The sequence below is a fragment of the Watersipora subatra genome, chromosome 11 (assembly GCF_963576615.1).
Source record: "Watersipora subatra chromosome 11, tzWatSuba1.1, whole genome shotgun sequence".
Taxonomy (NCBI): Eukaryota; Metazoa; Bryozoa; class Gymnolaemata; order Cheilostomatida; family Watersiporidae; genus Watersipora; species Watersipora subatra.
Genome location: NC_088718.1, coordinates 27,628,451 through 27,655,452, shown reverse-complemented (window position 1 = coordinate 27,655,452; position 27,002 = coordinate 27,628,451). Strand labels below are relative to the sequence as shown.

The following is a 27,002-nucleotide window of genomic DNA, read 5'->3' as shown; positions in this document are numbered from 1 at the left end:
AATTTTTTTTCAACTTTTAAGGAGAAATTTAGTATTTTGACAATTTATATATAATTCAACCATGAGCAACTATACCAGAAGAAAATTATGATAGACAATAGAATTATATCACCCCTAACCATGGAAGGTTTGAAGTCATGTATTTACTGATTTGCTTTAGTTTTTAATTTAAATTGCAATTGGAAAAATTTTGTAAACCCAAAATGCATGGTTCTCAAAGTTGATTGTTTGACTATCACACTCACAAAGTTTTTTTCTATTGCATCACATAAGATAGTTCGGCTGATGAACCGGCCGGCACAGTAAGAACTCTAATAGTGATTGATTATTTATTGCAAGGTTATTTGCTAGTGCCGTAAACCGGGGCTACTTTGAACAAGTTTGCACTTCAACCGCAGCCACCATGCAAGTACTGCAAGCCCCACACAATCATTTGTGCCCAGTATTAGGGCTGTGGTTGGTAGAAACCATTAAGTTGATCAGCAACATTCAACAATCTTTGCTTGTTAAGGTGAGATAAATCATGTGTTCAAAGTAGTTCCTGGTGCGGGGCTGGTTTGAATAGGTCTAAAAACTGTTGAATTTAATGCAAAACACTAGAGTGAAAAGTTATTAAAACATTTTATTTCATTATTATTATTATTACCTGGAAACAATCACAATGTGTAATGCAATTCATTCAATCAATGGTGAGTAGGTTTATGGCCGGTTATGGGCCCCATCGGTTTTCTATATCCGGGAAAGATATGACCCCCGATCTTTTAACACAGGAGTGCTCAACAGGCGGCCCTGGGGCCGGATGCGGCCCTCAGCCTGATTTTATGCGGCCCCCCAGAGACTTTACCAATTTAAAATTTTTATACTGAATTTTCTGCCCAAGTTCAGGCCCTAACTTAGCAGAAATGTAGGCCAATTGTAACCACACTTTCTGACCATGTTAACAGCTATGCTATGACTCTTGGAAATCCCCTTCCCTTGCATCACTTTTTTCTTCCTGTCTGATATTACTGCACATGTGGGTAAAATCCCCAGTTTTTAGGGAAATTCCCTAACTGACCCGCTAACTGTTGGTTTATAAATCGGTTCATTCATTTAAACACAAGCATGGCAAGTAAAAGGAAGATAGACAAAGAGGGCAGAGAATTTAATAATGATTGGAAATTAAGCTATTTTGTGAAACACCACTCTGTAAATCAGGCTGTCTGCGTAATTTGCAACCAAATTATAGCAGTTCTCAAAGAATATAATATTCGACGGCATTATACTACTCGCCATGCACAACAGTATGACCAGCGCAGTGGCCGAGAGAGAGCAGAGAAGTATGAAACACTGTCAAAAATCTCGCATCACAGCAGCGCTTGTTCACCCGCTACACTGAAATCAGTGAAAAGGCTACAAAGTGTAGTTTGGTGATAGCTAACAAAATTGGCCAGAGGCAGCTGCCATTTCAACATGGAGAGCTTGCAAAAGAGGTAAGTTTATCTCTATTTCATCAATATGCTGAATATTACCGGTTCTTGTTTGGGTACCATTTATATGTGTATTATATTTGCATGCATTTTATGTTTTATTTAAATTTTATCAGCATATTCAACAGCACATGAAAGTATTGATATTGACTATTGTATTGTAGGTACTGACAGAATTTGTGGAAGAGTTTTGCCCCGGCAAGAAAGAAGCACTGGAGAGCATCTCTTTATCAAGACACACAGAAATTAGAAGGATTGAAACATTGAGTAAGGACATTGAGCGCAAACTCAAAGAGGTTGAAAGCAATTTTATCTACTTTAGCATTGCGCTTGATGAGAGTACAGATAATTCAGACATAGCACAACTTGCCATCATGGTCAGAGGTATTGATGATCAGTTCAGCATCACAGAGGATTTTCTCACAATGAGCAGCCTTCACGGTACCACAACTGGTCAAGACACATTCGACAACCTGCTCAAAGAACTTGAAGATTTCAATCTACCACTTGAAAAGTTATCAGGGATATGCACTGATGGTGCGCCGGCAATGACTGGAGAACACACAGGCTTAATTGGCTTGCTGATGAAGTCCAGAGTGTGGAATGTCCCTCCTATCGTGTACCACTGCATCATTCACCAGGAAAATTTAGGAGCACAGCACCTTAAGATGGGACATGTCATGGAATTGGTTGTATCCACAGTAAACTACATAAGAGCTCGAGCTTTGAGCCACCGCCAGTTCAAAGAGATGCTGAAGGAGATTGAAGCAGAATTTCAAGACGTGACATATTATTGTAAAGTGAGATGGCTCAGTAGTGCAAAAACACTTCGTCGGTTTCTCAGTCTTTTAGATCCCATCGATACGTTCATGAGAGGCAAAGGACGTAACCATGAAGAATTCAGAAATGTGGCATGGATAAATGATCTTGCTTTCCTGGCAGACATTACTGAGCATATGGCGGATCTTAAACGCAAACTACAGGGAAAGCAGCAGCATGTATCATCTCTGTGGAGCCATATAACAGCTTTCCGGTGTAAATTAAATCTGTGGGTCGGTCAACTTCAAAATGGAAACTGCACACATTTTAAGAGCCTGCTGGAGCGACAACAGAGTGTTGAAAATCATGTCAGTGCAGAGCCATATGCAAAGCTCCTGACTGGCCTTGCTGCTGAATTTGGCAGAAGGTTTGCTCAATTTGATGGCACTTGCATGCATATCAACATCTTTGAAGACCCATTCTCAGTCGACGCAAAAGAAGCACCTGCTCCTCTACAAATGGAACTGATTGATATTCAAGCTGATAAAAGGCTGAGCCAGCATCACAACAGCCATGAACTTGTAGAATTTTACCGTGATTTTCTTCCAAAACAAAGATTTCCAGGCCTATACAAACATGCTTTACTCATGGGCAGTTTGTTTGGCTCGACTTATCTATGCGAGCAGTTCTTCAGCCGTATGAAGCATACCAAAAATAAATACAGGACAACTATCACTGATGAACACTTGACCCAGAAACTAAGACTGGCTTCCTCAGCTACCCAGCCTGACATTGATAGAATAGTCAGAGAAAAGCAATGCCAAGTATCACACTGAAATATCTAATTACATGTTTTAGTGTTTGTAACTGTCCATGAAATGTTCAATTTATGTACTTGTACATGTATATCTCATTTACTTTAGTTGTTCAATTTATTTTACTAACCTAAATAAAGTTTACTGTAAATAGCACTGTAAATCTTAATTAATCAGTTCACGGAACTCTGTGTGCAAACAAGGAGTATAGCAACTTTGACCTAACTTATGTAGATGTAATCTCGGCCCTCTGCATACAGATAATTTTTCATATTGGCCCTCACTATGAAAAGGTTGAGCACCCCTGGTTTAACACAATGTAGCCAATGTTGGCACTCACTATCTCTGACAAATCGTAGTGTAATATGTCTGCAGTATTAGGCCATCGCCATCCTGCCATTTTGCATTTTATCATGCTGCCGATGGTGGCCTTATCTTCATCTACCTCCAGTACTTTGCCAGGATAAAACTCCTCTTCATATTTCAATATAGCAAACACTCCTTTTTTAACCTCGGTCCTGTTAACTCCCAGGTCCTCAAAACTTATCGCCGTCTCAGTTATCTCCGGCTCATCAGTGTTATCTTCAGCATCACCATCAATATCTAGCATCTCTGTTTCTTCATCTTTGTCTAGTTGTTGCGAGGGTCCTAAATAATAAGTTGTCCACAACTCTTTGGCCTTGTAGACTACGTAGGGTGGTAGGAGGTTCCCATTAGCATCTCCACAGTACATAAGAGAAATGCTGGTTTTGGGGCTGTCTTTCACTCTCTCTGCATGTTTCACACCTCTCTTAAAGACACATTTTTTTACCCCTCGATTATCGCTCAAATTGGTTGCGTCATAATTGAAGATGTTGGAAGGGGGAGAGAATCCAGCTTCCCTGAGAGTACTCTCCAAGTTGTTAAAATATTGCCTGACTTCTTCTGCACTCATTCTAGCTCTGGAACGTTTGATGTTTTGGCATGTTCTTGTGCAAAGTTTGTCTTTGTGCCTTGTGATGAATGACTTTACCCGGTCAGTTGACGGAAGGTTGCCCTGGAAACATTTGACGGCCCTTCCAATAACAATGAGATATGTACACACAAGTACCCTGATGTCCATCATATCAAATGGGAAACCTCATTCAGACACTTTAATGATATGATTGGTGGATGTTTGCCCCTCCTGGATGGTAAAAATAAGTTGAGCCCCTGGAGATTTTGGGTGCTTTTGGCGTGATTTATAAGACAAAGTCCCCAGTGATATCCCATAATGCTTGCTTGCAGCTCTTAAAGACATTGATCCACTTTTCATGGAATCTAAAGCTTTCTTGAGAATTTCGGCATCAAACTGTATGTATTTCCGAGCATCTGGCGCGCTCTTGTAAGTTTACACCATGGTAATGATTGCTTCAGAACACTGTAAATGAGAAGCAAATGACCAAATAAGTTCTTGACATTAATCTAGGGTAGATTTTAATAAGTTTATACAATGTCCAGCTATCAACAAATAAAATACTAGTATTTCTGGGCTTCAAATACATACATGGAGGTACTTTGAACGGCGTTCAAAGTACCCCCATGTAGGCTCTAAATTGGGATTCTTGATCAATTTTGGTCTGGTCCAAAGCATAATCATTATATGGCTTCAATATGGCTGCCAAAGAGTTTCTCAAAAAGCTTTTCAAAATTGAGCACCAATATATTTTTTTCTCTAATTATTTTGCAGAACATCCATAGATCAAAATAAGATATTTGAATTCAATGTTTATGTTGTGACATGATGTAATTCTACTGTATTACATAAATCCAACAAAACTTCAAAAAGCGTTCAAAGTAACCTCGGTTTACGGTGCCGTTGTTTTTCTAATAACTTTTTTAAAATCCGTCGTTTTGGTATACTTTCAGTGTTGTTAGAGAATCTCCTAAACCAAGTAGATATTGTTACTTTCCACTTATTTTCTGCTAAAAATTAAGCAGTGAGGGTCCAGCTAATCATGATGCAACATCAAACAGCCACAAGATCAATTAATAGAACAAAGGAAATTGTGCAATGCGTTTACTTGCAGGCAATAATAAGATTATATGGTTTGCGACTTTTATACAGTCTCTCATACAAAGAAGAATTTTTTTCTCTTAAGATATGCACTCCATAACATAGTAAAATTTAAAAATATTTAGTGATTTTAATTACAACGCTAATTTTATATGAAGCAGGAGAGGCGGATAATTGTTTATAAAATTCACAATAATAAAAAGTCTAAAGGAATGATACCAATTTGCAGAAAACTTTCTGATAATTTAGACACAAAACTAAACAAAAACTTCTGTTGAGCACCAATAATTACTAGCTGGCAGATCCCTTGTTGAAAATTCGCAAAAGTACACTCGCAAAATTGCCAGCAGATCCTTGTCAACTGTTTTTTATTACTGCTGACAAAATTATTACTTTTGCTCTTTTAATTAAGGAAGGTCACGAGCCAAAATTCCTGCTTTGTCTATTTTTAATTTTTTTTTTAAACTACATAAGTATATTTAGAAATTGCATTGTAACAAAATAATTTTAGATATTAATAGCAATAGTGCAATAACTTACTTATTGTTCTATTGTGATCGCTAATTTAAACTAAACATTTTTTTTAGAATTATTTTATAGCTGGCCGTTAACTACTTCTGGTGAAAGATTTACCTATAGTTTTAATGATTGGAAAACTCATCTCACTTTACTTTGTGTAGCTCATAGCCACTCTTTTTTATTAATAATTGCTTTGAAAAAGTCTCACAGCATTGGTAAACTTTCGGTGCTGTTTAAGATTTTTCTGAACCAAAGTGTTTATCACTGTTGACACTTTGCCTGTCATACATTGAGCGTGTCGTGTTCTGCTTATGATTATGTAATATTGAAGAAGCACCAATTAAACTTAGAGAACAAAGAAACTTATTCTATACTGCAATCAGTAAAATTCAGTACTGCTCATGCACAATAAAAAGATTATAACATTTTCTGCTTTTACACTAAACCAAAGACAAATAAGATCCTAAACTCTCATAAAATTTGTGCTCAATAGCCTATACACTTTACAAATATTCAATGAGTTTATTATTTTTCGTTTACTCTATTCTACAATATTCTATTAGGCACGAGGCTTTATGGTGAGCTAAAAACCAAACAGTTTCAGTGAGTGAGACATGTTGTTAATAAAATGGTAGCTTGCAAATCTCACAGACACTGCAAATAATTTGTGAAGAATCTACCTAGGCACAAGATTTTACACTTTATTTGCAACATCACCCGGTTAGCCTCAAACAGCAAATATTATACATGTAATTGTTTTGCATTAATGATAGTCATGCTCACTTTCATTTTAAATCACATGATTTCCACTATGCCCATTTTCTTAAGGAAATGCATACATATTTGCCTATCTAAACAGCTTTCACAATGCATTTTACTGCCCAGTTACTGCAATTACTGCCCAAGTTGCCAAAGAGTTATGCCATATGTCTTTAATCAAAAAAATAAAGGGAGCAACAGGTAAAGATCAAGACAAATCACCTTTTCAAAATATTTCATATTATTTGATATTGCTCACAAAGAATACTATTATCAAAAACTATACTGATGTAGTAAAATATTGTCGAAGGTTTCACGTTGACACGTTATACTTAAAATTTAATTAAATATTTAAAGAATTTAATAGTTACTGTCTATTTTGCTCTATTTTTAAAAACTTCAAGATGAGTTAAAAGCCAAACAGGCATAGCAAGTGGAATGTGTTTAAAGTCGTAGGTTGTATTCTGTCTCACAGATCCTGCAGATAATCTGGCAAATACCCACTTAGCGGACAGCAAATCACCTTTAGTTTCAATATTGTCTTTTAGCTGTACACAAATTATATTATATTTGTATTGTATTAGTGTTGTTGTCATGTGTATGTGTGCCAAGTAGAGGCTCAATAATTTCTATCGAGCTAATATTTGCTAGAAAATAAATATATATTAACACACCTAGTAGTATAAGTACAAGAATTGGTAAAAATTCCAAACTAATGGGTTAAATGTCATACACACCCATGATAATAATTCCGAAACCAAAATGAGGATATGTTTTCACAATGCTATTTCTATTATTTGGTTAAACTAATGGTTGCAAAATAAATCGTTGAAATAACAAACACAGCTCTGATTCCTCAATGTTCGACAAATGGTTTATGGATGAAAGTATGCTTAATTAATTAATTCATCAATATTCTAAAAGTAATGGTTGTATTTTGATGAATGGTTTTGATAATATTCGTAGTTACTTAAATGGCATTGAGAAATTTTATGACTGTATGTACAGTTATGATATTTGCTTTATGTTTTCCAACCAATGGCCATAAAACAAATGTTCATGCACTGATGTTTTTACCATCAATTTGGAAACATCTTATTACAAATGTTTTCAGATTGGTGGTGACTAATTGTGCTCCTATAATCATTGTATAACATTCCAAACTAACGGTGCTAATATAATAAGCATTTTTTGGGGTATTTGTGTTTCCAAATTAGAGATATTTTATTCTTTGTCATCCAATGTAACAACAAATTGAAGGAAACTTTTTTATAGCCTCCTTGATATGAATTAATACTATGTATGCACCAGTAAAATTGGTCAATTATTTCAAACCAATGATTAAAAAATCATGCGAACTAGTGGTTATATTTGATCCCTCATATTAGCAACAACATATCACAACGACGTTGAGATGCTATATCACTCAAACTGCTTTTGTAATAATTGCTCAATATCTCCAAGCTAATAGTTTAAAACGTGATACACACTTTGTGGAGATAAAGGAGCAAGCATTGGTGACATTTTATTACAGATACTTTGAGCTGCTGTATGACTTTGAGCAGAGTCGCATCAATTGGCCAACTTCCCAGAATAGTTACATAATTATAAAGACTGGTGATGGTATTTTGAGCATCTATTTGGGGACATCTTGTACCAATAGCTATGAGATGCTTGATCACTGTGTGAAAATTGGTAATAATTGGTCAATGTTTCAAACTAATGGAAGCAATATCATTCTCAGTTGCAATATGTAATAGTTTTGCCATCAAATTGGTGAAACCTTCTCACACATTCGCTTTAAGATGGTTGACAAATAAGTGTACACTTACAATAATAGATCAATTTTTTAAGCTAATGCTTCAAATATAACAGAAACTTGCTTTGATATTTGTGCCATCAAATTAGAGAGATTTTATCACAACTCAAATGCTTTGAGATGACTAGTGACCGTAAGTAAACTTAAAAGAATTTGTAATGTCATATGCACATGTGATAATAGTTCTGCTATCAAATTGAGACATCTTGGCATGATGGCTTTGACATGGCTTAAAACTGCACATTCTTTTATAATAATTGGTTAATGCGACCATACAAATGTTTAAAATAACATAAACATGTCTGAGATATTTGGCTGTCAAATAACAGCCATCTTACAGCAACGGTTTTTAGATTGTTCATGACTGTGAGTTCACATATAATAATTGTTCTATGTCCCCAAATTAATGGTTAAAATATCATAGGCTACACACCTGTGCGAATAATTTTACCATCAAATTGAGGACATATTGTTGTAATGGTGTTGACATTGTCTATGACTGACTGTGTTCTTTTGTTATAATTGGTCAATGTGCTCAGGAAACTGCTTAAGAAGCATATTCATCGGGGCTGATATTTTGGCATTAAATTTGGACCATCTTGCAGCAATTGTATTAAGAATGATCATGACTGTGATCTCAAATAAAATAATCAGTCAATGTCCCCAACTCAATGGTTAAAATATCATACACATCCGTGATAATATTTTTACAACCAATATGGGAATATCTTTTCACAATAATATTTCTAATAATTGGTTAAACTAATGATTACAAACCTGCTGATTAAAACACCAAACACTCCTTTGCGTTCATATTGGCCTATAAATGGTTGATGGTGACAAGTGCAGACTCCTTATTAGACTAGCATTGAGAGAATTTATGATTGTGTGCGCACTTGTAGTAATTGGTCAATTGTACGTAAATAATGAATATACTTGCATACTAATTCAAACACACTTTTCTTTTATGTTTATATCATGCATTAGGAAAACTGTATGACAACATATTTGAGACTGTTTTTTGCAGTTTTCAGTTCCGATAACTGGTCAATTTACTCCAAAAAACAATGACAAATTGAACAAAGCTTATTCCAATGGTACCAAGATAGCTCTAATCAGTGTGCACGGTGATAACAATATTCATTCCCAAACTAGTGATTAAAATATTTTGCATACTTTTGGTCCTATCTGCACTAAAAAAATTGAGTCAATCTTGTTATTTGAATAGATTACAACTGAATGTATGGTTGTTGCAAAAATGGGCAACTCAGTATATTTTTAAGAAAATGTAATAGATGGCAAATTTTGTGGTACGGGTAGCACGTTTTATTAAAAATAATGATCTTTTTTTATAAGGTAAATGTTTTTCGGACATACATTAGGCATATTGGAGATACCAATGTTTCATTTCCAAAGCTTGATTATAATATGTTTTTGCCTATGCTTAGCTTTTCATGCATGGCTTACAAACAAAGGAATTGCGCAAAAAATTAAATCAAAAGTGGTAATCATTGTGTGCAACCAAACAGAAAAGTAAAACTAAAGTTAACTATATTCAAATTTATTTGGCTTCCTGATTTAAAAAAAATTACTCACAATTGCTGATCTGGTTCTTTTTACTTTTGTTTATAAAAGTTAACACATGACTACGCAATGTAAATTTTCTGATGGCTGCCCTTGGTAGTGATAAAATGAGATATAGCAAAATACTTAATTGATTATAGTAATTAAATTTGTTGCCTATTCAGGGCTTAAGAGTTCTGTGAAAACTATGTTAAAATGTTTACCTTGAAGATAATCGCATTAAATGTTGAAAAGCCGTAAATCTAGATAAGACATCAGCTTGCAACTCTGGCCTGGCTGTTTGCAATTCAAAACCTTAACTTGAACGGATCACTGTAAATTCTGTGAAGCAATTGGTTACACTGAATTTATTACCAAACATGAAAGTCTAAGGTCGATTAAACCTTTGCGCATCATACATGTGTAAAATTAGTACTCTACAGAGGTTTAATAAAGAACTATTAAACTTCTAGGTTGATATTTGAGGAAAAATGAAGTCATGGATAACTTTTACAAGCACATTTACAAAAGTGTGGGAAAAGTATCACATACCGACAACTCCAAAATGATTGAAAAAAACAAAAATAAGCCAGAGTTATCTTCTCCACACACAAGTCCTCGTTTATTAGGTAAAAAATTCATACATGTGTGTCAGGTGAAGTCCCCAAAGTTAGTGTTAAATTCTCATGAGCTATAACTGAAAAACGGATAAAGTGACAGCTCCCAAAATCAGTGCATTTGTAAACCCAACAACAAATGTTTCAATATATTATTTTTTAAAGCTCTTAATGACAGATGAAAATTGTCCTCAAAATGATGGTAAAAATATCGCGTCCCAAATTGCATGCATTTACAAGACTGTGTGTGCGTGAGTGCGTGTGTATGTGTGAGCATTTTCTCGAACTATTGGCTTACAATAAGCTTTGTCGATTTAGCATACTGCAATCAGAGGCTGTGTGTGTTTTCAAAAATGTTTTATGAGTGTTGTTACACAAACAATGGTTCTGTAAGCTTAACTGGACATGTCTGAGTCCAATGACAAGAGAACCTCAATGACTGGAGACATGCCCTGCTGTAGAGAGCAATTTAAGGTTACATTTTATTTCAGTCACCTCCAGTTAGCTTTTTTGGAAATTTTTTGCAGATCAGGGGCTCTAAACCACCAGGCCACTACTGCTGCTAACAGATTAATTAATATATGATTTGCGTTTCATTTAAAGCTGCAATTTAAATTTGCGTATCATGTAATCATTTAAAACAACTTTTTAAAGCATTGTAATTTTTTTTTCATCAGTCTGCACACTAGCCCGTAGCTAGAAGTACAGGCTCTGTACACTAACCTGTGAGTACAAGCTCCGTACACTAACCCGTGGTTTGGAGTACAGGGCAAAAGTGCATGCTTGAGGCATTAGTCATGCACTGGAATAAGATTCCTGTTAGATGATGGTAAGACTGTTGGACATACCATTAACAAAGTGTTTCTCTTCCACGCCCTGCTTTTCTCAGGATTATCCATTTCCGTATCATAAAATTGCAGGCAAATACTTGCAAGCCTGAGAAAATCAATCAAAATTTGCTTATCCACGTGTCACTTACCGTATATATTTCCCGCAGTTTCCTACCTTCACCATTTGCATACTGCATTTCATAATGGAAGCTCGCCTAACATTATCATTGTTGCTTATATCTCTGCTGTCTCTGACAGTCCTAACTCTTGCCCGCCCACCACATGAAACCAACTCACGACATCCTCAAGGAAGAGACTCACACCGATGGAGGAATAACTCAGAACATGACAACTACCAGAATGGACAAGAAGAATTCAGATGGGTGAGCATTATTATTAGCCTTTTGTCTCTTTTCATCCTCGTCTGCTCACTGGCACTTGCTGAGAAAGTTCTATCAGCATCAGTATTCAAAAATGTTTTATTTGAGTTGTGACCTGAAACAGCCAATAGCTCAAATCGCACAAAAACATTAAAAGGCACTTGGCTATGTTAAAACACATTTCTTGAATTATGGCTTTCTATTTTGATAATTGTAGTCTCTGTGCCACTTACAGAGACCTATAAAAAGAAAGTATTTGTGTTGATCTCCGGCATCGAGATAGAAGCTGACTCTATCTACCTGTTAGTTTTGAGTTATGACTGGCACTGCAGTTCATCTTTTGATTAATGACTGGCTTACGTAGGTTGTTGCTGAGTTATGAGTTGATGACAGGCCTCTATAGGTTGTTGCTGAGTTATGACAGGTCTCTATAGTTTGCTTTTGAGTAATGACAGGCCTCTGTAGTTTTTTGTTAAATTATGGTTGATGCTCACTACCCTGTCTGTCACCTATCAACCATTCAAGTCAATACTTGCCGTGTACTTAGACTGGTAACAGAAAACTGTTTGATGTGACTATAGCTTGCCTTGACTAAATCATATTGCAAAACCTATGAATGCGTTTTATGTTTTATTCGCAGTAAGCTCGGCTATGCCTGAGTTCTATTTCTTTTTTTATCAGAGAGCCTACAAGTGGGTATTAAAGAAGCACGTTTTCTAGAACCAGAGGGAGTTCTGAAATCTAATATTTGTATTGACCTAGGGGTAGGTACGAAGCTTATGCATCAAAGTTTTGTAGCAGGTCAGTCTAAAAATGTGAAACACGAAGCATATTATGCGGACTAACATACACACATATGCACGCACGCGTGTACACACCCACATGCACACCGATGCATGCACCCACCCACATACACCCACACACACCCACCCGTACCCACACATTCACACACCCACACAATGACAAACTGGAATTCATTAATATTGATTCTGAGTGCTGGTTTGTTTTTGTTTTTCTACAGTGTAATGAAAAACTTGCTTGTTAGTGAACTGACAGAAGGTTCCAATACGCAACCAAAGTTATTCGAACTAACCATAATGTCTTCTAGCGTGTTTAGTGCTTCATTGTAGAAACCTTCATTTCTATTACCCTTCGGTTTAACTATAAATTGTACAACTGCTTGTTTTTGTACAACTTGGTTTTGTACAACAGTTGTACAACTTGTTTTTTACAGCATCCGTTATGCTTGAACTAGCTAGTGAAGCTGTAAGTTGTTACTAAGTTCATATTAATTCAAATTAATTTTGTCTTTAATCTGTATGTTCATTTCAGACAAATCTTTATTTTGTATCTTAGTTTTTAGCTTATTTTGAGAACTAAACACTTACTTGAACTAATTATTTGTTTTCTTGAGTACCGGTAATTAAAATCTGGAAATCCCTTTTTTGCTGTGAGCGATGAAAACCCCAAAGTACAAATTGTTTACACTTTATGTCAATAGTTGGCATTATTTATTGACATTATTTCACATTCATTTTAAGTTTTTTATCTAAAGTTAGATATCGTAACTGTAGATACCAAAGTATTGACTGTAAGCAGGAAGTTGGTAAAACTACTACGTAATTGTTTTTACACCTACTTAGCTTTGTGATTGGTCAGTTATTGTATTGGCTTTGTGATTGGTCAACTATTATTTTGGCCTTGTACTGGTCAGTTATTGTGTTTGCCTTGTGATTAGTCAGCTATTGCGTTGTTTACAGAATGGCCGAATTCCGATCGGAAATGGCAACAACAATGGGAATTGCATTAGTGGAAATTGTATAAACAATACAAATGGAAATCTCAATGGGAATTTTAATCTTGGCTTTAATAATGAAACTGGAGGAAATGGGAACAACAATGGAAACTGTGTCGGAGGTGAGCCTGATGTAATATTACTATTGTCTATAGACAAGTTCTTATGTAATACTACTACTGTCTATGGACAAGTTCTTATGTAATACTACTACTGTCTATGGACAAGCTCTTATGTAATACTACTATTGTCTTTGGACAAGCTCTTATGTAATATTACTTTTGGCTATGGACAAGCTCTACGTAGATGAGCAGTTTTGTAAGGTTTTGTATAGTTGCTACATTACATGAAATTAGCAAATGTTTCGTATTGGAAATCAACTGTTTTGTGTTACAATTAGCCTCCGCTTATTACTACAATTATCAATTGTTTGTTACTAAAAGTAACATTTGGTCATTACTACTACTAGAAATTTTCCTGTCACACAGCCCACGACCAAAGTGATAATGGAAAAGAAAGGGTACTGCTGGTTGTTGAAAAAGTAGTTACGAAAGATCAGAATTTTACAAAAGTAGAATTTTTAGTAGATGTTGTAGGCTTCAGCTACAGCATCTACTAAAGAATTCTCGGAATCAGATGAGTTGTTATTATTTTGAGTAGCATGTTGTTGAACATTAGCAATTAATGTTGATGGTTGCTGTGAGGACCTTCTATTTCTCTTCCTCTGTAATAATTGGGAGAAATGTGGACGGCCACTGCGACGACGTGATGTTCTGATAGGTTGTATGTCCATGGTAGTTGTCAAGTTGTTTTGAAATGAAATTCAAAAGGTCAATTATGCAAAACAAAAGGTTGTATAAAAATCAGACATAATCTACTACTATCTCAAACCTATGTTTTACAACAATAAAATAAATATTAATTCCACCTGTAGGCCTAACCTACTGTACATAATTTAACTAACAACAGCAATAATGAAGTATGTTTATTATATCTCTGAAATGCAATATTAAAAATAAAATGGCAAGCTGCCATGTAATATACACAGTTTGAAAGTTCTGTTGGAAAGTTGAAAGTTGGCAAGTGTTGAATGTAGAATGGTTTTGACAGCGATATGCAACAGAAAGCAAGCATTAGCATTAACACGTCTGGGAGTTTTTTGCAAATTGGAGTAAAATAAAAAATATTGTCACCAAGAGGCATTGTAGTTCGGCCCTAGCTTGTAGATAAGATGTAAAGAAATCTGGCTAATGTTTTAGATAATTTAATGAAACCTTTGGTAATTGGACAAAATCATAGGCTGATAAACTGGGTACCACATTTTCGTACCTGTAAATCAGTCTACGCCTCAAACGGTCTACATTAATTAAAGAAACCTTCGGCAATTAGACAATGCAATCATTATATACTTCGATGTTGTAAATTCTAATGATTATTCTCATAATTAAATATTATAATAATTTTTTTATAAAATGAAATAATTAATTCAAATAATAAAATTGGCAAAAAAAGAAACGATCACTTTTCAGTACTTCTAAGTTAATTACAGAAACCTTTGGCAATTGAACAATGCCATAGATTGGTGAAAGGTGCACGCTTTTCTCGTGAAATTTGGACGACTTAATGGTTATACTATGTGTCGCATGGTCGTATTGGCGTTTCGTTGGCCGGTCTTAATTTTGATTAAAAAAGGTTTCTCAAGTTTCTATTTTGATTTTAGGCCAAAATAATCTGTCTATTTATGTATCATCCGATCAGATGGGTTAGTTTTAGGATATTGCGGTAACCTTTCAAACACTTGGTAACATATTTAAATAGGTTTATATGTGTTTTGTATCATTATTATACTTGAACAACTTTACACAAAAATGATAAAATTTGTTGAAGAGATTTCGGTACAAAGGTTTGGTCACGGCCGTTAACGGATAATTTTTCAGGAGTTGTGTGCACATGTGCATTTATCATAAATCTCCCAAACAATCGCTTTGCTCATGTTTGGTCGTGGGATTAATAAGTGTGTTTTTTACAACTAGCATATGTATATTACTACAATCAGAAAGTTTTTTGAACTCCAGTTAGCAATAGCTTATTGGTTATTGCTCCTATTAGCAATTGCTTAAGATCAAAATTAGCAAATTTTCATTATTACAATTAGCATTTGCTAGATGTATCAAAGTAGACAAATAAAGCAAAGAGTAAGAGAAGACAACTTATTGACTTCGAGATTTCCAAATTTGCCACTACAACCTGGTACCCGTAGATTAGGAGGTCATTCCTGGTCAACATTTGCCTACTGGAGATCATGATACATCATTGCTATGTTGTCATAGAGCAAAAACCTTTGCGGTTTCGAGACTTTCTCACAGAGTCATTTATTTTCTGAATGCTTCTTCAGCTTCACTAACAGCACAGTAACTCAGCCAGCCTCCTAACTAGCCACTAGCTACAGTATCACATATTACTATCGTTATATTAAATGTTTACATGCCAAATAAATTTAAAGCAAGAAACATGCTAGAACTTTGTGCGTGTAAACTTATTTAATTCGTTCAAATTACACAGCTTACAGTCATTACAATGACTTAATTATTGTCTATCAACGCTATATGATATTATATTAAATTACATCATCATATAATATTAGTATATTAAATCCTATTTTAATACAATATATTGTGAAACATTATATTTTTCAAATATACTTTATCACACTATACACTGTTATAAGACATTACGTTCTATGTATTACAAAATGTTGTGTGTATTAAATTATATTATTATGATAGGTTTTTGGCAATGATAAAAAGTTTAGGATGTTATAATGGCTTTACTTTTGGTTTACTACTCATTTGCGTAAGCAGATCATTTTAATAGAGGCAATTTTAGTAGCAACCTGTAAGACAACTTCTATTGACAAGTTATACTTTGCATTAAGGATAAGACAACTTCAATTGCATATCATTTTAATTTTACCAGATATAAATATAATAAAACTAAAATAAATAGTAAAATTAATGATTCGTTTTCACAAAATTTTTAGTTTATGTTGGCATGTTTATAATCTAATGTATATTATTAGTTTATGTTGGCATGTTTATAATCTAATGTGTATTATTAGTTTATTCCTTCTTGTTTATAATTTAATGTATATTTGAGAATCACAAGCGAGACCTGATAGAGGAACTTTGCAAAAAATACCCTATTTAATAGGAGCTTAAAACACTTAGACTAAACTCTCACTAAGCAATGGTTGCCACCTCTAAAATTTTTATTTGGCTGTAATTATTGTGACACTGGCAAGAGCAAACAACTCTACTCAGACATTATAACAATAAAATATTTGGTTCACACCAATAATAGGAGAATACAAGGTCTTTTATCCAATCAAACTGTGGTGATGCGCAAGATTATTGATTATTGATCAAACTGATTATTGATTGTAGACATATAAATTCATAAAATCCAGGGAAAGAAGATGAACTTAGTGTCAACTTCAGAGGTGTCGTTATAAATAGCTTCCTTTTCCGTCGGAGGTGGCAAACAATCAATAATTGTTCTGAGCAGTTTATTCATTACACCTTCCGGAATAGTCCCTAATTCTTTAATACTATTATTATTAATACCCTGGTGGTGTCTACTAAACTCTGTCTAGTACTGTGATAGATCGATCGCCAGGTGTGTCGAGAAAGCACAGAGCATAATTATATTCATAAAATTTCAAAATAAATGGAGGGTGAATGGTTGTTACAGTTGTTAGTGTGTCTTGTAGCATGTAAATTGTAAAAGCTGCTAGAATCGTGCTCGCTAATAATTTGTTTAGCCAATTTAAAGCGTTTTGTCAACGGTTTCGGTATGCATGCGTAGCTCAAAAAATTCTGTTAAATTCAGCCAAATAACTTTGTGTTTTTCGTTCATTTCGTGATTTCGGTCAGAATCGACAAAAAAATCGTTACGTGTGGCCATACCTTTAGTCTTTCATGAAAAAGGCTGTGAATTCAAATCCTGTTTGATGCAAACATTTTTCCAACATTCAAATGTCACTTTGCACAGATAGATACGGCTTGGATTATAATAAAAAATATAATCTAAGATTATGGATATGAAATACGAATAATATAATCATCTAATACCGACTAGCTCCAACTGGTACAGATTGAATGCTCTCTTATAACAATGATAGCAATAAAGATCATACTGAAATAATAAATGACAGATAAGAATCTGGCAGCATATTCGCTGTCAACAACTATAAATAAGTTTAAAAAAGAGATAGGATTTTATTTAACGTTATCAGATCATTTGTATTCAGGAAATTATTACCAACAAGCCAAAACTTGCATGTTCAAGTTCCATGGAAAGCAATTGTTTTTTGTAAGCTCTAAGGATGGCGTTAGAAAAAAAGACAAACATAGCTCGATCATAGTGAATAATATGACTTACAATTTTAAATTCAGTGTTTTCTTTTGTCGGCTGACAAGAACATCTTACCTTTAAAGTAAAGACAAACAGAATGTCACGCCAAACATCACGATATAGAACTTACCCTTTTTATAAACAAACACACACTGTCCTAAACTACCTTCCTCGACTTACACTTCTAGCTCTCTTAAACTCATAGCTAATAGCTCACTTATGTAGCTTGAGTTTCTACAAGGCCGTAGAGCCACATAAACCATCTTTACATAACATTGTCTAAATTATATACATAAAATATAAAGGAAATTTTAAGAAATGCAGTGGTAACGCGTGAGTAAACACAACTGCCAGTATATCTATACCCTGTTGCTTGGGACTTGAAAACTCAAATTATGTACATGTACTTGGTAAAGGTTTTCAACTCATTTCAACTTATGCGATATGAACAAATTGGATACAACATTTAAAAATTGTCTTAAAAATATCTATGCTACCTCCTTTAAGGATGTTCTACTTAATGTCTGTTCTCTATGCAGATAGAGGTATTTTACATGATATATGTCAAACTATTTGTTTGGTCTTATTGAATAACTGTTGCCCTCTTTTGCTGCTTTATGATTTTTGTATCGCACAATTTGGAAAATATTTCTGTTTGAAATGAAATTATTGAAAATAAATATATATATATATATATATATATATATACTAATAAATTATTTGAAAGCAATACTTATCTTTTTTTCCAGCTACTGTCAGTTTCATGATATTCTCATTCGTCAGGCTGTGTTGGAATAAACAAGATGGTGACTAATCTCTTCTTGGCTATTTTTCCCTCCCTTTTGTTCTTATTGTTTAATTTCTTCTTCTTCTGATTGGCTGTTGGTTAGTAGCTACAAAATGAGAGAGAAGATAATTTCTGGAATGACGACAGGTTGAGACTAATTCAGATTTTTTATTAAGTGTTGCTAAGTCAGGTCTATTAATGATGTAGTATTTTTCTGTCAAACATAGGTTGCATCTTTTGCTGGAGTTGTTGTAGGATTTTGTCTGTTTTAGTACAGTCCAGTCTAGTTTGTAGTTAATGTCTTGGTCTTTCAGTTTCCAAATGTGTTTGCTTAGTTCAGTTGCGTTTCGCTTGGTGCTGTTTTTGATACTAGATACTAGATCAAAAACAGCACCAAGCGAAACGCAACTGAACTAAGCAAACACATTTGGAAACTGAAAGACCAAGACATTAACTACAAACTAGACTGGACTGTACTAAAACAGACAAAATCCTACAACAACTCCAGCAAAAGATGCAACCTATGTTTGACAGAAAAATACTACATCATTAATAGACCTGACTTAGCAACACTTAATAATAAAAAATCTGAATTAGTCTCAACCTGTCGTCATTCCAGAAATTATCTTCTCTCTCATTTTGTAGCTACTAACCAACAGCCAATCAGAAGAAGAAGAAATTAAACAATAAGAACAAAAGGGAGGGAAAAATAGCCAAGAAGAGATTAGTCACCATCTTGTTTATTCCAACACAGCCTGACGAATGAGAATATCATGAAACTGACAGTAGCAGGAAAAAAAAGATAAGTATTGCTTTCAAATAATTTATTAGTATATAGCTGCTCCAATATATTTGTTGAGCACTCTAATTTTAGTAATACTAGCCCATAATTCTTAGGAATTTATAGTTTATATATATATATATATATATATATATACATTTTGTATTTGTAGGTGACTGTGAGCAGACAGTTAACGGAAATGGAAATGGTAACAATAATTTAAACACTAACGGCAGTATATCATTCAACGGTAACAACAATGGCAACTGCAAAGGTAATTGCCGTAACACTGTGCTCGGCAACGGTTCCGGAAACAACAATGTCAACGGGATCAATGGTAAGGGCAGAATTTCTTCTCGATTTTAATATGATTAGCACTGAATCGGCTCACTAAAAAAGCTAAGGCCTTGATAAGCAAGTTTCTGTGGCAAAACTAGACACCTCCAGATGTACCAATGCAAAAGCCAAAGCCCGACATTTCTATTGTATTTTAATTCGCAAAAACTTAGTTTAAACATAAAGAGCATTGATGAATAAATGCTACAAATGTGTACTATTATTACCATTATTATTAATATTATTACTATTATCATATTCGATAATTTAGAGTCAACAACAATGTCAACGGGATCAATGGTAAGGGCAGAATTTCTTCTCGATTTTAATATGATTAGCACTGAATCGGCTCACTAAAAAAGCTAAGGCCTTGATAAGCAAGTTTCTGTGGCAAAACTAGACACCTCCAGATGTACCAATGCAAAAGCCAAAGCCCGACATTTCTATTGTATTTTAATTCGCAAAAACTTAGTTTAAACATAAAGAGCATTGATGAATAAATGCTACAAATGTGTACTATTATTACCATTATTATTAATATTATTACTATTATCATATTCGATAATTTAGAGAAATGCAATAAAAGTATTTGAGCCAATGTATATACAGTATTACATTGTAAGCTTGTTAACGCAACTACTGGAGCCTTGAAGAGATCAAATGGGAAAGTTAAATTATTACCAGATCATTTTATCGAGCAAACAACTTCTCTTTTTGCGCTAATTTTTATGTCTTCATTCTAAAAATTTATAGAAAACCTCTTGTTCACCAAATTGTTAACTGTTTCAGGTTCTCAACCCCAATCAAATTTTAAAGCTTGTTTTTCATAAAAGGTGTTTTCACAGTGATTGAAAATTGTTAAAAGTTTGTTAAAAATACAAACTGCGTAACTGCCAGAAGCTTTATGAAAATTTAATTTACATAAAATTTTACTAGATTCTATTAAAGAGTATCAGTATTTTTTATCAGCTGCAAATGTTTTTTATGTTTCAGGTGATATGATTCGATTAAAGTTCGAGATTAAAATCGATGAAACTTAATCAAGATTAAAATGCACAGATCAAGCAAAAGCGCAATCATGACGTCTGTCGTTGCAAAAATCCAATATAAAAGAGGGGCGTAGCGCTGCAACTTGAACACAATAACTAACTATCACAACAAAAACAACTAGTTAGTAGAACTTTTTGTGTGTTTTAATTGTGATGAATTTTTGTCAATTTTAATTTTGAAACATCTTGGCAGTCAGATCACCTCAAACATCAAAAACAATCACAAATGATAGAGAAATACTGATATTTTCTGATAAAATCTGCTAAACTTTTGTGCAAGTTTATCTTTAACCAATGATAAATAACCAAGCGATACTAAATGCCGTGCAGCTGGTTTTATTTGTAGGAGTTGTCTTCCATTGCCTTTGACAAAACCAAGGTGTGGCAAGGCAGATTTAAATTTTTATTTTTATTTCAGATATCACTGTCAAGCTGAGTTACTTTAACAGCCCAATTGTAGTTCTTTACATTATTCGCAGGTAACAATGCGGGTAACTGTGTAGGTAACTGTGTTGGAGCAGTTGCAGGGAATGGTGCAGGCAACAACAATACAGATGGCGGGGCACATGGCAACAACGTTGGCAACTGCGTCGGTCAGTCAGTTTACTCTTTCTATGAATTGATTTTTATGAAACAGGGTCTACAATTCCATCAACCTCCTGAACAATTTATACAACGTTTTAGCTGTAGTACAATGGCACTGTGCTACTCGAACAGGATTTTACAATTGCTATACCATGTTAAAGAAACATTTCTACTAAATTTCATTGGAAGAGACTAGCCAATAATTATAAGCATCTCAAATGAGGTCACCTGACTGTAGAACACATAAAAAATTCCGTTAAATCTAAAATTAAACTCAAATTTTTTAAAGCGAAGTAAACGTAAATGTAGTATTTCTCATTGGTTCAGTAGCTTTTTTTGTTGTTTACTTTTCATGTTAAGTAGTATTAATTTACTAGGTAAACATATGTATAAGGAGGCTTACACCCCAGTATATGTGGTAGCGTATATGTAAAGGTTGGCTTATGAACAAGTATATACAGCAACTTATACTGTACATGACTGAGGCTATAGGTAAGTGTATACTGGAAAACATATGTACGGGGGGGGGGGGGCTTACGTACATGTATTACTTATGTATAAAAGGGCTTATATATGAGAATATACAGTATTAAACTTATGCATAATAATCCATGTTTTACAGAAAACAGAAATTCTAGAATTTTCTAGATCTTACTAAAATTTAATCAGGAATTCATGGAACATACATCATATTTTATTACATTTTCATAAATATAGAGTTAACTCTATAGTTAACTCTATATGTAACTGTTGTTAACTGCTAGAGTTAACAACAGCAAAACCAAAAATTAAAAACAAAACTCATCAAGTAAAAACAGAAATTCTACAAAAAAGCAACCGCTGCTAACAAGCAAAAATGTAATAAAAACATTCCTTTTATCAAGAATATTTTGGGCGCAGATACACACCCACATTTGTTATGAGCTTTCACACCAAGCCAACTTGGTCATCACTTTTCTGCAGTTTCTAAGAATGCATGTGTATAATTCGAGTTGTATGTTGTTCTAAAATGTCTTCCAGGCAACTGCAGAGATTTTCAAGGAGGAAATGACACAAATGAGAACAACATAGACAACTGTGTCGGAGACTGCAGCGGAAGGGAAAGGAAAAATAAAGGAAAAGGACGACGAAGTCAACTACCAACAGAGATTCAGAGATTAATTGAGAATGTACAGAGACATAGAGATACCGTAGAAGGAAACCTACTGACAGAAAACGATGTATGAGAAGACTCTACCCGACAATATGATATTAAATGGAGATGCTGTATATTTCTGAACAATAAACTGTTTTATCTGACAACGAGCTCAAGAGTCAAGAGTGCTTGATAGCCATCGTTTCTGCCTATAAATGTTTTGAATAAAGAGTTGAACCAGTTTGTAACATTGACTACTCGTCTAATCACTCATCACAAATCTAATATGCATTTAATTATTGGTCAAGACCTTACCATTTTTCTCATGATTGGTCAAGAATTAGCTACGCCTCAAATGATTGGTCACAGGCTTACTATGTCTTTAATGATCGGTTAACTGCTTAGTAAGCCTTCCATGATTGGTCAAGACCTCACTCATGAATGACCAAAGTGATAGGTTTTGCATGAGGAATTTTATAAGCAATAAACACTTTGCTTCAAGGTTTAGAAAAGAAGACAGTTTTTGTAATCGAAATTTCATTTTACTGTAAAGGAATATAATAAAATTACCTAACTGAATATTTTACTTTTGTTGCTGGAATAAAGTTAAAATTTTTACTGTAGTATTTATTGATTACATAATCTAATGAAAAATTAAAATTATCTCAAATGGAATAATATGGGTAATAACAGAACCAGAAAAGTCAAAAATCACTGTTAGCATCTATCAATCAGATTGCCAACTGAAGATTGGAGTTAAATCGGATAAAATAGGATACTATATGTTGAAAGTTCTTCCTGAGGGCACTTTGATGCATTGTGAGTTGGATTGTTGACAATCTTATGCCTAGTACTAGTACTACGTCTAGTCTCTAGTACTAGTACTAGTAGTATGTCTAGTCTCTAGTACTAGTAGTATGTCTAGTCTCTAGTAGTAGTACTAGAGACTAGCGTAGTACTAGTAATAATACTACGTCTAGTCTCTAGTACTAGTAGCTTGGAAAGCTGCCAAATAATGAATTTGTGGTCTGGTTTATGCAGAGTCCACATCAATACCACAAAAATACTCTGAATAACATTTCATTTGTTTTACTGATTTGCACCATACTCTTCCTAAACTGGCGGCTTTACGCTGATGTTCTTTAACGCCCATACTTTCTGGTGTTCTTGACAGACATGACAAAACTCTGGTTTTTCTGTAGTACTGAATTGTGAAGGTCTAATCATTAAGAATGAGCGATAGGCAGTGGCAGCTCCTACTGTCAGAGATGGGTACCCATACTTAGTGCTAGGGTCTAAAGGTATGGCCAAACGTGTCGATTTTTTTGTTGGTTCTGAGAAAAATCACGAAATGAACGAAAAACACAAGATTATTTGGTCGAAACTCACAGAATGGTCAGAGCTATGCATGCACATCGAAATCGTCAACAAAATGCTTTTAATTGGCTAAACAAATTATTAGCGAGTGCGGTTTTGACAGCTTTTGCAATTGGCATAGTCCAAGACACGTATTACAACACACAATGAAAGTATGAGTGCAATTCAACATAGTACATGTACATACCATGCAACTGCTTAGGTTACGCTTTTGTTGGTTTTTTATTCTTCATACACTACGGCTACAAATCATTCTTTTTAATAATAACAATTTCTTTTTAAATAGCAAAAGTTTCGTTGTAGAAATAGTTGCGACCTTTAGCGCAATCAAGTCAATTGCATCATATTTACTATGGCAAATTGCAATAGTAATTTTCTTACTTGTAGCGATATGTGTCTTGAACTATATAAACTGCGAAAGCTGCTAGACTCGTGCTCGCTAATAATTTGTTTAGCCAACTAAGGCGTTTCGTCAACGATTTTGTTAAGCATGCACAGCTCAGAAAATTCTGTAAATTTCGGCCAAATAATTCTGTGTTTTTCGTTCATTTCGTGATTTCGATAAGAACTAACAAAAAAATTGGCAGGTGGGGCCGCACCTTAATGCTACTGCCAACTATCAACTTCCTATTCTAGCAACTAGCCCTAGCACCTAGTTAGGTTGTCTGCCATGAACAATCAATTGTGAAACATGTCAGAGAAGTTCAACTGTGAGTAGCCAAAGAAATGTGCCTCATTTGAGTCCATACTGCCAGTGCCCTGCATCAAGGCTTTATATATACCCAGTACAAGCACCTGTGTCATTCTGCTAATACAGGCAACAATGTGCTGCCCCTTCAAGTTATGATATGTTGACCTTGAAAACTTGGCATCAATTAATTTAACAAATAAACAACACCTATTCCTAAAGTTAATCAAAATTTTAGAAATTAGTTGCAGTAACATTATTTTCCCAGATATCCCAGATTATTAGTATCCCAGATTATTAGTATCCCAGATTGCATTGACATAGTATCTAATGTATTGAATTCATCAAATTTGGATTTTTCTTTGTGAATAGAACGCATTTTTATATTTATATTACTGAATGCCAAACATTGCAAGAAAAACAAAGTTTCTACATAGAATATATATGTTTTTAATCAACATATAGAACATTTACCATTTCAACTTTTAAATAAAGGTGTTCGGTTATTTCTGTGTGTGTCCGGCCAATGCATAATTTAAATATTTGAAAGCTCAAGGCATAGCTAAAACAGATTGTGGAAAAGCATTTCTTACTTCTTGCGCTGCACATTTGCTCAAGATTAAAAACAGTTTATAAACAGTGGCAGGTAATGTAGTTGCCATTGGCTAAGTTTCTTTACTCAATAAACTTGAGTAGTTTAAGTCTAAATCTTTATTATAATAAGAGCCATGTTTGTTTTTCAATCTGTGCGTGTAAAAAAGATTGCAACTCACGGGAATCAAACACATACACTAGGAAGCACAGATATGAAGCCAAGTGCACTGCCACGCAGTCACCTTACCACGATTTAAAGTAACTCTGCTTATAATCGCTACACATCATGATTTCTCACGGTGCACCGGGCTGCTAGCATAGTTTTTGGGGAAGTCTGAGCATTTACTTTTCTTCTAGTAGTTCAAGTGTGCTTCTAATAGTTTGCTTGTAGTAGTTCAAGTATTTTAACCAATTGCTATAAACTGGACAGATGATAGGCAAACACTTAGATTTTAGATATTTATGTAGAGAAACTGTATTAAGATCTGCTAGAAATATTTTTTTAATTATATAGAAACTAAAGAATACTTTGTGTTGAACCCAAAAGTTGAAGACTAGAATTATCTAAGTTATACAGAATTACCGTAGACAAGGAACAATATTCTGGAAGACATACGTTCAAGATCTATTATGTTAGCCTGGTTTCTAATAGTGATGATTTTAGCATATTATACTCATAGACTGTGTTGGTATCTGTCAATGCAATTAATGATTTCCAAATCTGGAGCTTTGCAAAACTTCATAAAACAATCGATAGAGACATGATTCTTTTGATTGGATGAACAAGATACAAAATCTTTATTATTATTTATGTTGAACAGAAACAGGAAGTAAAGACAACTTACTGGACCATCTGTTAGAACTACCAGTCGTTATTTTTTCTGTCAAAGCTGTATTTTTACAAACAAGTTAGTTACTTGCTCTGCCATAACGAGCTATAAGCAAAGGTTTAAACTTTTGTAGTTTTTTCGAATAGCTGTATTTTGTTTTAGTTTTGTAGGAACATAATCAAATCAATAAGTGATTTTTTGTTATTTATCAGTGTGCTTAAATAGCATAGGCCTAACAAAATACATTTCCGCACATTGAGATGTAAAGGAACAATGGCAGCAAATTTAGAATAAAAACTCAAATGCACCTCTTGCGTGCTTTAACTGAAGTTGTGCTAGTCTTTTAAACATAAATTTTGATTAATTAGGCCAGAGTGTCAAAATAAAATACATAATAATTAAAGAAGGTCTAGCCTTCAAAAAATGTTTAAAAACCAGACCATTAGTTTGAGGAATGTTCCGAGTTTGAAATACTGTTCTTCTGTCCATAAAGTTTATCCGCACAAAATATTAACACATACATGTAGATTCCTACAAGCGCTTGCCATCATATTCTCAAATTTCCACATCTAGTATTTAGCCTGGCTGTGACTTGATAACTTTGCTTGGTCAGACAGTAGGACTAGTGAATGTCAAATGGCAAATCTGCTGTTTTTGTAAGAATTTGTCTTTGGCAGACGTTTTCTAGCAATCTAGTAAAACTTTGAAACAGTTGTCTTATTTTAGCCAGCCACATTTGACTTTGGTCAAACTATGGATCTGATCACATGACTTCTATACACTGTGTTTCCATGTGCAGCATGAGTCCGGAGTTGTCTTCACACCAAAACATAAAAACGGTAAAATCCAAAGGCATTGAATGCCATTTTGTTTTGCTAAATTTATGTAAAGAGATTCACTGCGCGAGTACTATTAGACATCATAGTAACGCTCATCACTGATGAATCCGACTTGTTAAAACAGGGCTAAGCGTTTCCCAGTGGAGGTCAAAGGTTCAGCACTGCCATCAAGTGCAATTAGATATTTTGGTTTTGTTAACACAACTAGTTGATTACAAATGAATTGAA

The 27,002-nt window shown here is 34.3% G+C and overlaps 2 protein-coding genes across 2 annotated transcripts; both read left to right on the top strand.

Moving 5' to 3' along the window:
- Positions 1 to 668: 668 nt before the first annotated feature.
- On the top strand, positions 669 to 3,064 carry LOC137407932 (general transcription factor II-I repeat domain-containing protein 2A-like). Its single transcript, XM_068094318.1, has 3 exons — positions 669 to 689; positions 1,353 to 1,472; positions 1,634 to 3,064. The coding sequence occupies exons 1-3, from the start codon at positions 669 to 671 to the stop codon at positions 3,062 to 3,064; spliced, it is 1,572 nt and encodes a 523-aa protein (XP_067950419.1).
- Positions 3,065 to 11,388: 8,324 nt separating this feature from the next.
- On the top strand, positions 11,389 to 22,689 carry LOC137407931 (GATA zinc finger domain-containing protein 4-like). The gene is made up of 5 exons (XM_068094317.1): positions 11,389 to 11,568; positions 13,326 to 13,482; positions 19,514 to 19,678; positions 21,206 to 21,319; positions 22,332 to 22,689. Exons 1-5 carry the CDS (start codon positions 11,389 to 11,391, stop codon positions 22,535 to 22,537), a joined length of 822 nt encoding a protein of 273 aa, XP_067950418.1. The 3' UTR covers positions 22,538 to 22,689.
- Positions 22,690 to 27,002: the final 4,313 nt, after the last annotated feature.